The 12,592-nt window shown below is 49.8% G+C and overlaps 1 protein-coding gene across 8 annotated transcripts in view; it reads right to left on the bottom strand.

The window, feature by feature from the left end:
- Window positions 1–12,592, bottom strand: part of CAMKK2 (calcium/calmodulin dependent protein kinase kinase 2) — a 52,940-nt gene that overhangs the window by 11,647 nt on the left and 28,701 nt on the right. For all 8 annotated transcript variants that reach the window (XM_059895714.1, XM_059895713.1, XM_059895711.1 and 5 more), the window contains 7 exons: window positions 8,800–8,821; window positions 8,583–8,671; window positions 7,251–7,450; window positions 6,444–6,497; window positions 4,124–4,197; window positions 3,950–4,037; window positions 2,700–2,828 (listed from right to left, as the gene is read on the bottom strand). In XM_059895714.1, coding sequence (XP_059751697.1) covers window positions 2,700–2,828; window positions 3,950–4,037; window positions 4,124–4,197; window positions 6,444–6,497; window positions 7,251–7,450; window positions 8,583–8,671; window positions 8,800–8,821 — 656 coding nt within the window. The remainder of the gene's footprint in view (window positions 1–2,699; window positions 2,829–3,949; window positions 4,038–4,123; window positions 4,198–6,443; window positions 6,498–7,250; window positions 7,451–8,582; window positions 8,672–8,799; window positions 8,822–12,592) is intronic.

The following is a 12,592-nucleotide window of genomic DNA, read 5'->3' as shown; positions in this document are numbered from 1 at the left end:
CTGCTAAAAAGGAAAAAAAAAAGTGTTTAAAAAACCACTAGGAAAAAAAAAAAAAAAACCACTAAAAGGTGGAAACACCCAAATGTCCATCAACTGATGAATGGATAAACAAAATGTGCTCTAGCCATACAATGGAATACTTTTCAGCCCTAAAAAGGAATGACTGGCTACAATGTGGATGAACCTTGAAAACATGATGCTGAGTGAAAGAAACCAAACACAAAAAAATCACATTCTGTATGATTCCATTTATATGAAATGTCCAGAATAGGCAAATCTATAGAGACAGAAAACAGACTAATGGATGCCAGGGGCTGGGGGGAGGGGAGAACAGAGAGTGAGCATTACCGGGGACGGGGTTTCTTTTGGGATGATGAAAATGTTTCAGAACTACAGAGGTGATGGTTGCACAATATTGTAAATGTACTAAATGCCACTGTATTGTTCACTTTAAGTGGTTAATTTTATGTTACATAAATTCTACCTCAATTTAAAAAAAAAAAAAGAAAGAAAAGAGAAACGTTGAGCTAGAGAATGAAGGCCGTGCCCCTTGGCAAGCACTCAAGGTCCCTCCCTTGCCAAGGCCCGAGCTCTGTGGTTCCTGGAACACACGGGCCTGTTTCCTCTGAGCCTTTGCAGGCACCATTCCTCCCGGTGAGACTGGCCTTCCCAGTCCTCAGGACCCAGCGAGAGGGGCTCCTACCCTGTGGGGCCTCCCACTCCAGCTCCTCTCCCCGCTGGCCTGTCACCGTGTGACGGCACAAGAGGGTGATTCTTTCTTTCCAGATCCATCTTCCTTATGAGGCCGGGAGCCCCATGAGAGCTGGCACTGTCCCTTGCTCACCTCTGTAAGCCCGTGCCCGGCACACCCTGGGTGCCAGGAGGGGGCCTGGACCTCCCCGCTCCAGCTCCTCCTTCTCAGACAGCTGCTGAAGCCCTCACTTCCTCCCTGCCCCCCACAGTCCATTCTCCACGTGGGCCTTCCCAAGGCCAATACTGATCATGCCACTCTCCTGAATCAAACCTCTTGGGACCAAGATTTAAACCTCTGCTGTGGCCTCAGGACTTGTGTGGTCTGGCCCCACCTCCCATCCAGCCTCATGCCACCCTCCCTTCTTTGCCCTGCTTCAGCCACCCTGGCTTTCTTGAGGTTTCTCACGGACATGATCCCACCAGAGGATCACTGCGTTCGCTGTTCCCTTTTCCAGGAATGCCCTTGCCCTTTACCCTCTCTTGGCCTGATTAACACCCCGCCATCCTCTCAGCGTGCATCTTCCAGGAGGCCTCCTCTAACCCATCACCTGGGCTGCATTCCCCTCTTAGGCATACCCCTCGCAGCCCCTCTGTTACTTGCATAATTTATTTGTTGGTTCTTTGCCCAGCGTCTGCAGGCGCCGTGTTGGTTGTATTCATCTCTGTATCCCCTGCTCCCAACACAGGCCTGGGGAAACCACTCAGTGTTCAAGAAGTGTTTCCTGAATAATCAATGCCTATTTCAGACCTCTAGGGTCAGACGCCTTCTCCCCAGAATATCCACAACCAGGAACAGAATAACCCAGGGTGGACGCTGGGAGCCCGAGGTCAGCTGCCTTCCCCACGGCAGGCTCAGGATGTGGGTGCAGCGGGTGGATGAGAAGGAGGGGGTGTGTGTGGGTGAGTGTTCAACAGCGAAGACCATGCAGAGGCCCCTGGTCGGGGAGGAGGAGGAAGACGTGAATGGATGCCCCACCCGGGGGCTCAGGTTTTGGAGGGAGAGAGAAAGTACGTGGGGAAGCAGAGGATGAGGTGCAAAGCTGGGAGCGAAGGAGCCAGCACTGGGGGCTCCTAAGGGGGTGGTCACTCGAGGCTGGACACGGCAGAGCCTCCCCTCCCAGAGCCCAGGGCGCTGCCTGCCTGCTGGGGCTGGTGCTGGCCAAACACACCCGGGACTCCCGAGGTGGCCATGGTGGGGCAGCCCACCGGATTCTGCCCCTAGGACTGCAGCCTGGGCCCCAGGGCCCTGAGGGTCCTGGTCTCCCTCTTGGAGCCACACACCCTCTGGGCAGAGGCTTGGCAAGTGGGTGATTCCCTGAGTCTTCGAGGCTAGGCCTGGGGACTCCAATTCTAGCTCCTTCTTCCTGGGTCAGGACCCAAATGTAAGGCCATAAAAGGGGTCCCAGTGGCTCCTGAGCAAACGCCCACCCTCAGAAGTCAGGAAGAGCTTTCTGAGGCATGGGAAGTGGGGGCCCTGCCTCTAGCCCTGGCAGCTGCCCACAGGGCAGAGATGAGACGAGCTCAGTCATCTGCTCTGGGGACTGAAGACCCAGCCAATGGGGAGCCCGTCTTGGAGACCTTGGCTCCAGCTGCCATCCTGGGCACCTGCCCTGGCCCTTCCCCTCCTCCTGTTCCCCTGACACGCTCTGAAAGCAGGAATTCCAGAAGGGGCAGTACAATCCTTAGAGAGGGGCTATCCCTGTCTACAGTAACCTCGGACCTGGCTGTAGACAGAGCTCACACTAGAAGATGCAGGGGCCACCTGGCCTGATGTGTGACCAAGGCCCAGAGGCTGGTCGCTGTAGGTGAGGGGCAGACCCGGCCATCCCCTGACGTTCAGGCCCAACGTCTACCTCTTAGTCGCCCGCCCACGTCCCAGCTCATCCTCGCTGGCCTGCCGCGGGCTCTCTGTCCCTGCTCTCAGGCAGTGGTTTGCCCCACCTTACCACGGTTGCCAGGCTGGGTATGTGTTTGACCGAATTCTCCACCTCCTCTTCTGTCACCTCGACCAGCGTGCAGTTCTCATCCTCCGATGGCAGCGGCTCCGCCCCGTGCCTCGTGACCCAGGGGTGCAGCTTCAACGAATGACAGGAGGGGTGAGGGGCGGGCACAACTGGCTCCCAGGAACCCTGCCTATGAGCGGAGCCAGGGAGGGGACGCGGGAGGGGAGAGGCAGTGGCCTGAGGTCAGGCGTGCAAGAGAGCAGGCAAGCCAGGCAGAGGCTGGGGGGTGAGCGAGGTGGGAGGAAATGTGAAACAGACAAAGGACAGAGAATGGGAGGGAGCGACGAGGCCAGAACGTGAGCCGGGCTGGATTCTCCATCTGGCCCCAGGTCTCGGCAGAAGCGCCTGGAATTCGCCATCTGCGTTGCACGGTTGTCTGAGGAGCACCCATCACTCCTCAGCAACTCTCCCTGATGCCTGGAAGGCTCAGCTCGGAGCAGGCACCCATTTCACAGAACGGGAAACAGAGGCATGGGGTGGCACAGGGAGAAGGACACGACCAGGAGAGGACCCAGGCAGAGGTCTGCCCCGCAACCACCTGCCCCTGGGGTCCAAGCCCTTATCTGTAACCTTCTGGGCTGCCCCCTCTTCAACTGCTAGTTAGCTGAGGTGCCTAGGAGTTCCCGAAGCAAATCTCTAGATTTCTTAAAGATCCATGTGTGTGCACGTGCCATTGGCAGGGTTGTAGGGGGTGGATAGGGATCTCTTCTAACAGTGCTTTCTGCAACAGAGTGGAATTCAGCAGGCCGGGATCAGAGATGGGGGGTCAAAGTGCTCACTAACTTCCTCCCACCCCAACTGTACTTTCTCAAAGGGACAGGCAGGGTCTAAGAAAAGACCCCAGGATTTCAGCAGCCACACGGTGGAGCACACAGAAACCTGGTCTGGTCCGGTCTAGGGAGGGTGGATGCCATCACCCCAAGCCGATTGGAGCGAGTGCTAGCTCCTCGGCTGGCAGTGGATCCCACTTCCACAATCACAGTGAACACGAGTCCCAGATCCTCCCCCACAAGCCCCCAGCACCCCAGAGGCCCCAGGACATGGGAGGGCAGTGGTGCCAAGAAGGACGCAGTGCTGTAAACAGAGGGGCGTGGGGCCTGACCGAGGCAGGGTTGAGCCAGACAATTCCAAGCAGAGGACACAGGCTGAGGCTCCAGCACACGCCCCAAGGGGCAGCAGCGGCCCCCAGGTACCTTGATCTCAGGCACCACGATCCTCGACTCGGGGTTCTTGTCCAACATGCGGGTGATCAGGTCCTTCAAGTCCTCGGCTATGTCAGGCCTGGGGATGGGAGATACATCAGGGGTGGAGGACGTCACCAAGGGCTCGGAGAGGAAGGTGACTTGGGGTAGATGGACAATACTCACTGATCTGGAAATTCCAGGGCCTGACTCTTGATCTTACTGTGTAAACACATGATCCGCTCATCCATGAATGGGCACTGCGAAGACAGGTCAGGGACAGGGTGGCCGTCAATGGCTGGCACATCTGTCCTGCAAGGGCAGGCAGCATTCCACATGGGTTGCAGCAGAGAAAGAAACAGCCCAGTGGCCCAATCCAGGGACAAAGCAGATCCCATTCCCCAAAGATCTAAAAGGACCAGGACTGTCTTTCCAGAAGGGCTAGAGCCTTCCTAACCACACTGGCTTTCCTCTGTAGCTGTGCTTTAACTTACCAACTTATACACAAGCAAACACTCTTTTCACCCACCTGCCAGTTGAACAATAATAATAATACAAAGAACAATACAAAAGACAAAGCAGCAGCAGCTGTGATTTGTGAGGGCTTAGCCTGGACCAGGCCCTGTACTGAGGTTTCTCAGCACCAACATTTCATTTGGCTGTTACCTCTGCCCGGAATGTTCTTCCCACCAACATCTGCGTGGCTTGTTTTCTCCCATCCTTCAGGTGTCTGATCAAAGCTCACCCGCTCAGGGGGGCCTTCCGGAGCTCCTGTCTAAAACAGACACCCCCTCCACCTCCATGTGATTTCTCATCATAGCACCTCCCCCTGACATTATATTACATATGTATTTGGGGACTTCCCTGGCGGTCCAGTGGTTAGGATTCCACGCTTCCACTGCACGGGACACAGGTTCAATCCCTGGTTGGGGAACTAAGATCCGCATATCACATGGTGCGGCCAAAAAAAACAAAAAAAGAGAGGGTAGGAGGGAGGGAGACGCAAGAAGAAAGAGATATGGGGATATATGTATATGTATAGCTGATTCACTTTGTTATAAAGCAGAAACTAACACGCCATTGTAAAGCAATTATACTCCAATAAAGATGTCAAAAAAAAAAAAAGTATTTATTCACTGTTTAACTCCTGCACTGGAACATCAGCTCCAAGAGGACAGAGATTTTTGTCTATCTTGCTCACTGCTGACACCCAGTGCCCAGGAACATCCCTGGCACGAAGTAGGGGCTCAATAAATACCTGCTGAATTAATGAATGCTTGAATTATTTCTGTTGATCCTCTCAGAAGCCATAAAAAGTAATAAGTATTATTCTCATTTTACAGACGAGAAAAAAACAAGCTCAGAGAGGTGCCGTGTCCTGGGAAGCACAAAGCCTAGAGTGGGCTGACTCTGAAGCCCATTCATGCATCACCTCCTGGGTGACAAGTTGACGCTTTCGCTTGGTGGAGGGCCTGACCCAGGAGGAGCTCAGGCATAGTGCTGGAAAAAGAAACCTTTATGTGGGGTGCTCAGAACGTTGGAAGAGGTCACAGAAAGTGACCTGGTCCACTCCTGTCCAAGGAAAATGATTTCATTAAGAGCAGTAACGAGATAAGAGTTTGGATTGTGCAGGTGTATCAATTTGACAGAGCTCATTAAATAGTACACTTAAGATCTGCATGTTCCATGATATGTAAATTTTACCCCAAAAGAAAAAAATGAAAACCACCAATAGTGAGCTCTAGCTAATGACTGCACTCTGAAGCATATGTAAGGAGGTACAATTCTTAACAACTTGGCTATATGATTGAAAATTTTCTCATCAAATGTTGGGTGGGGGGAGGAGATTATAAACTCCTTTACTTCCTCATGGGACTAGTTTCTTAAGCTTTCCTCAATAGGAGTACAAGCTCATGAAAAGGAATAATCCTCACTTTTATTGCTCACATAATCAATCGGAACTTCAGAGTTTAAAATAGAAGCCCCTAAATGTCAGTTATATAAAAACAACAAAAGAACAACAACAGAAAGAAGACAAAACAGCACTCCCTAAATCAATAATGCCAAACGGGTTTTAACTTCCACTCCAATTCTACTCCTCCAACAACAGCTTCTAGGAACACTGTTGAGAAGAACATCAAAGCAGTACCAGGCTCAGGAAGAAAGAGTGCAGTTATTGATTAGTGATGCCTATCTCCAGTTTAGGAGAGGGTAGAGGTGGCATATTTGCTGTCCTTGCCCTAAATTCATCAACTACTGTATTTACAACCTCTAGAGCCTCTGCCAATCCTTCTGTTTTAACAGCTCGTTTTTTCACACATATGGCTATCATATACAACTATGTATATTTGGGAAGGCATCTTTTTTCATATTCAGATCTAATTGTGGAAATAAAATGAAATAACTTTTTAAGTGAATAAGTTCTATCTCCCTACAAGGAGAGATAATTATTAATCCAAGGGGGCAACCCACAACACCCAGGATACAGGACACCCCACCCTGTTACCTGGCCAAACACAAAGCAGTACAGCGTCACACCCATGGCCCAAACATCCAGTGCCTGCAAGACAAAGAGCTCCGTGTGAGGGGCCAAGGGGCAGTAAAGGGCATCTGATGCTTTCACCTGTCCAGCATCCAATCCTCCAGCTTTTCTTTGGGGAACCACCTCTTCTTGACTGCTCAGTCCATGGGAGTTTAGGTGGGGCTATTCCTGCTCCCCAAACCCCATGCCTCTGGGTGGGCACATGACCCAGGCCTGGCCAATGAATGAGAGCAACACTTCCCCCAGGCACAGTGATTGGTTCAAGGATGGGCACATGACCCACACTGGGCCAATCAGAGCCAATCCCAGGATTTTCACTGGAGCTCTTCATAAAAAAAAGAAGCTCTTTCTATTGAGGCTGGTAAACTGGTAGAAAGTAGTCTGGAGCTGCTGATGACCATCCACCCGGGGAGGAAACTAATTCAGGAAAACAGAGCTGAGGGGACTTCCCTGGCGGTCCAGTGGTTAAGACTCCACGCTTCCACTGCAGGGGGCACAGTTTCATCCCTGGCCAGGGAAGTAAGATCCCGCATGCCACGTGGTGCAGACAAAATTTTTTTTAAAAAAAGGAAAACAGAGCTAAGAGATGGAGAGATGATTCATCTTTGAATCCCTGTATCTAGCCAAGCCTGAAAACAAACACACCCCGCTCCTCATTCACATGGTCCAATGGATTCACTGTTTAAGCCAGTGAGTTGGGTTTTTGTCACTTACAGCTGAAAGGACCATAACACACGCAGAACTCCTCATTGCAGGCAGGGCCAAACCTACCTTCCCAGAGAAGATCTTCCGGGTCTCCGAGAGCGACTCGGGCGCCATGAAGGCGGGAGTGCCCACGGTGTTAGAGAGGAGGGCGTCGCTGCCCTTGAACTCGTTGCTCACGCCGAAGTCCGCAATCTTGACGTGCCCATCTTCTCCAACCAGCAGATTGGAAGGTTTGATGTCCCGGTGGATGATCTTCTGGTAGTGTACTGGGGGCGGGATGGGAGAGAGGGGGGCAGGAAAACCACGTGAGGAGCTCCATGTGGCCCACACAGCCCAGAGACACAGGCAGGAGCCTCTCTGTTCTCCCAGGGTCCCAGGCCCTTCCCAGCCTTCCCCTCTCAAACCTGCTGAACACCCACAGCTCTGAAAGATAAGGGGAGTGTCTCTAAGGAAGTTGTCCCATCCTCCAAATTGAGGAGAGAAACACTGACTGCCAACAGCAGTTGGTAACTGCCTGCTACAGTCTTAAGTCATGAGTGCATGAAGAGTTTTTGTTGAGCTTGGCTCCCAGCTAGAAGCCTCAAGACTTGTGACAAACATCTTTTCATTTACGAATGCCACCACTCAACCTGAACACCAAACCAACAATGACTGGAGCAGGTCAATTTGAAGTGTGAAGCACAACAGGACTGAGGACTTGGCTAACTGCTCCTGCCTGGATGTCAGCTCATGGGACAGGACAGTCCTATAGTTTGGAAGACCCAACTGCATTTCTGGGGTGATGATGATGATGAAGATGATGATGATGATGGTGATGATGAAATGATGATATTGGTAATAAGAGCAGCAGCTGACTTTGCTGAATGCCCAGTCTGAGGCCTTGCCCTGTGTTAAGTGCTTCCCATTCACCCCATTTCAATCTCACAACAATCCTATGTAATAGGCAAAGGGTATGAGTCAACATGTTTAACAACCAGAAGCAGAAAGGACACCCTGCCAGTCAATACTGCTGATGTCCTGGCTGATTTCAGACCTGGCGAGAGATATTTTATTCCTATTTTACAGATGAGGAACTAAGGTTCCAGGAGATTAACAGGATCCCAAGGTTGTTGGGAATAAGGGAAGATGCAAGGCACTTAACAGTGCCTGGGACACATAGAAAGTGCTGGATAAACAGTCACTAACACTATTGCTCTTAATTTTTCTGTGTGGCAGGAAGAAGGGTTTCTGCTCGCGGGGGGCATGGCCCCAGCAGGTCTCTCTGCAGCTCAGACAGTTCTTTTTCCCGCACACCTCCCTGTGCTCCAGGAGGGAAATAAGAAACCCTCCACTTTCCATCCACTACCTGGGAATGCTAAGCACCCCCTGGGTGAGAGTCCTCCCACAGGCCCCACTTACAGTACTCGATGCCTTTGATCAGATCCTGGAAATAGAAACGGGCCTGGTCTTCCGAGAGCGGTTTGAGGGTGGGTACTTCCATCACAGGCCTGAAAAGTCGATACATGCATGAAAAGCAAACCAGACACGCTGGCCTTTGCCCTCTCTCACCACCTCACTCAGCTTTGCAACTCAAGAAGCTTCGAGCATCACACCTGCTGGGAATGGGGACACTCACCCTTGGTTGACCAGTTCAAACACTGTAGGATAGAGAAGGGGGTGAATGGTTACACTGGGAATTTGGAAATCCATCTTCCTCCCCCTCTTCCCCAATTCCCAACCACCCCTAGAAACACCAAGAAGCACTGAAACTAACATTGGGGCTGGGGCGAGGAACAGTCCACTGAACCAAAACCATGGAAGGTTCTGCTTTTCTAAGTTCCCATGAGGAGGCTAGGGGTCAGAGATTTCTGGTATCCCTGGGACCCCAGCCTGGCTGAACTTCTAGTCCTCAAACAGTTGAGGACCCTCTACCAGAGAAAACAAAGCAGGAAGATCCGAGACAGGTGGGGGCGGCTCCTGGACTCCTTTCATCTTCCTCTCATACCTGGGGGGTGGGGGCGACTCCCAGGGATCTAACTGATGCTGAACTGTGTCCTCTCACTCACACCCAGGTCCTGAGCCACCTTATGCCAAAGAACAGGTCTAAGGGGACACAACCCAAACGTCAATTTACTTAGGCACAAAGAAGTAGCCCTAGGGGACTTCTGAACTCTAGCAAAGTTTCAATTCAAGAAACAGCAAGAACAGGTATCGATGACCCCTCTCACATTTTCCAAGCTGCCAGGCTACATCAAGAATTGTTGGATAGGACTTCCCTGGTGGCGCAGTGGTTAAGAATCCGCCTGCCAACGCAGGGGACACGGGTTCGATCCCTGGTCCGGGAAGATCTCATATGCCACAGAGCAACTAAGCCCGTGTGCCACAACTACTGAGCCCGCGTGCTGCAACTACTGATGTCCGCGTGCCTAGAGCCCGTGCTCTGCAACAAGAGAAGCCACCACAATGAGAAGCCCGCGCACCACAACAAAGACCCAACGCAGCCAAAAATAAATAAATAAAAAGGATAACATTGTTCCAACTCTTCAGCACTCTGTGGTCAGCTGGCCCACAAACCCTTTCCTGTGACTCTCAATCCAAACCAAGACTTGGAGCTAGAGGTGGGGGATGGAGATCTCCCCACCACCTCAAAGGCCAACTCATCCTATTCCTCCTAAACGGGCCCTTCTTGACTCACAATCATGTGCGACACACAAATGCCTCACTCCCTGCCAGCTTCTTCCCAGCCCTGTGTATGTGGGGACCGCCCCCCCAACCATCAAGTATTACATAAATCATATTCAGGGAATGCACAGTTTTTTTGTTGTTGGGGAGGTGGGTTATTTTTTGCATTTCTAAAAGTTGAGGTGAAATTTTCAGAAGATTAAACTATTTTAAAATGCATGATTCAGTGGCATTTAGTATTCCACTGCCTCCAGTGAAAGCATCCCCTCTATCTAGTTCCAGAACATTTTCAGCCCCTAAAAAGAAATTCTGTGCCTCCCCCTAGCCCTGGCAACCAATAACCCGCTTTCTGTTTCCATAGATTTGCCTATTCTGTACATTTCATATACACGGACTCATACAATATGCAACCTTTGGTAACTGGCTTTTTCACTTAGCATGTTTTCAAGGTTCATCCATGTTGTAGCATGTATCAGTACTTTGTTCCTTTTTGTGGCTGTATAATATTCCATGGTGTGGATATGCCACATTTTGTTTATCCATTCATCAACTGATGGACATTTAGGTTATTTCCACATTTTGGCTATTATGAATAATGCTGCTATGAACATTCATGTTAAGTATTTGTGTGGCTATCTGTTTTCAGTTCTTTGGGGTATATACTTAGGAGTGGAATTGCTGGGTCATGTGGTGTAGTTATTTTAATTTTGTTCTGGTTGTACAAATATAAGTGGGAATATGAAGCTGTACCTTAGGAAATGAAAAAAAACAGCACAGTGGATTTCAAAATCCAGTGGAGAATGACTTTGGAATTGTCTGTTTTCTGGAAGCATCTACCCACATTGGAGCTTCTTATGGAAGAAGGGTTGTTTCAAAGCTTGTCCAAGGGCTGAGGCGGCCAAGGAGAAAGAGCCGGCTCCTCAGACAAAAAGAGGGCTTAAAGGTTCTGACCTGAAAAGGAACTTAACTCCCCCAGGGCCCCACCCTGTTTTCACGTTCATCAACCAGTGTTGGCCAAACCCTAGTTAGGGGAAATCTGCTGTGGCTTCAGGCTGTGGTTAGAAGCAAAAGTAATGGCGCTGAAGGTAAGGCTTCCACCGACAGGAGCGCTGGTGCCCTCAGCTCTCGCTTTCCCACCTTGGTTATGTAAACTTAACTTTCAAGAGCTGCTTCATGAATTTCTGTGCTTCCTCCCAAGCACTATAACTCGGTTGGCATGAGGGAAGCTGGCCTGTTGAAACAGGTCTATTTTCAGTCACTTACAGTTTAACCGCTCCTGGAGCTGAGCAGTGGTGGAAAGTTTTTAATCCCAAGAAATACCAGTCGTATTCTCTACCCTTTGAGGGTCAGGCCTGCAGTTGCAGAACCCTTGCTGATACCTGCAACCTGGCTTCACACACTGCCCTGTCTGTACTCACCACACACAGCTGTGGCTGGAAACTAAAAAATAACAGTGTCGGGATTTTTTCAAAACCGCTGGAATCACATACCAAAATCGCATGGCTCCTTCCCACACTGCCACCTCAAGAAGTAAAAAACTCTGTCCATGAAGCTGCCTGGTCCAAATGGCTTAGGAAACTCTTCTTTGAGGCTTGGGTCACGTTCTTTACACACTCATTCGACTCCTCGGCTCAAAACCCTCAAGGGGCTCCCTTCTCGCTCAGAGTGAAAGGCAAAGTTTTACAATGGTGTGAAATGTCCTCTGCCATCTGGTCTCCACTGTCCTGCACAAATGTCACCTCAGTGAGGCATCTCAAGGAGCCACTCTGTTTCGCAATTCCCCAACCTGGAACTCCTGACTCCCGTGACCCTGCTCAGGTTAGCTTTTTCCCATGATATTGTCACCTTGGAAGCCTGTGCCTAATACTTAGGTCTGAGTGTGTCTGTCCATCCTCACCAGAGCAATAAAGTGCCCTGAGGGAGCGGGGGTGGGGGAGTAGGGGGTTGAGTTTCGTTCCTTGAAGAACCTAGAACAGGGCCTGACAAACTGTAATGTTTGTTGAAAGAACAACCCATCTCCTCAGAAACGGCCCAAAGCCATTCGGTGTCAGGTCTGGGGCCCCAAGTGAGCAAATTATGCTGGGGATGCCATTCTGGGCCAAAAATTATCTTTTACATTTTATGATTTCTTCTATATTTCCCCAAACTTCACTCGTTTGCCTACCATGTTTATAATCTGGCCATATCTATATACCATGTAAACTACTGTTTATTTCACACTTTTCTTTAAATTGACTTAGTGTTAAAACTTTTAGCCTTATCCCAGGTAATAATATCCAGGAAATCATGAGTTTAGTGTGCTGGTTATAGTTTTTCCTATGCAATGATAAATCTAAAAAATTTTTTAAATGTTGGTCCATATAACACCTAAAATCGTCTCATATATTTAAAGTGGTGTTGGTACCACATTTTGAGAAATTATGACTCTGTGATGTTCATATTTTTATTATATGAATGTTTCACAATTTTTTAAAGTTATCATATCTGATGTTGTTTACTGTGTACCCTCTAAAATGTTTCTAAAGGAAAGTTTTTAAAGTTCTAAAATTGGAATATGGCCTGCACACTAGATGCTCTTAAGGAACTGGCATTAACTTTTCCAGGTGCAATAACGGGAGGATTATTGTGATCATGTAGGAGATGCAGGCCAAAATGTTTAGGGGCTGAAGTGTCAAGATGTCTGTTACTTTACTCTTGGGTGGTTCAGCAAAAAAATACAGAGAAATGGATGGGTGGGTGGCTAGACT

Source organism: Balaenoptera ricei, chromosome 14 (assembly GCF_028023285.1).
Source record: "Balaenoptera ricei isolate mBalRic1 chromosome 14, mBalRic1.hap2, whole genome shotgun sequence".
Lineage (NCBI taxonomy): Eukaryota > Metazoa > Chordata > Mammalia > Artiodactyla > Balaenopteridae > Balaenoptera > Balaenoptera ricei.
The sequence above is the reverse complement of the archived record's forward strand: the minus strand, read 5'-3'. Positions and strand labels throughout refer to the sequence as shown.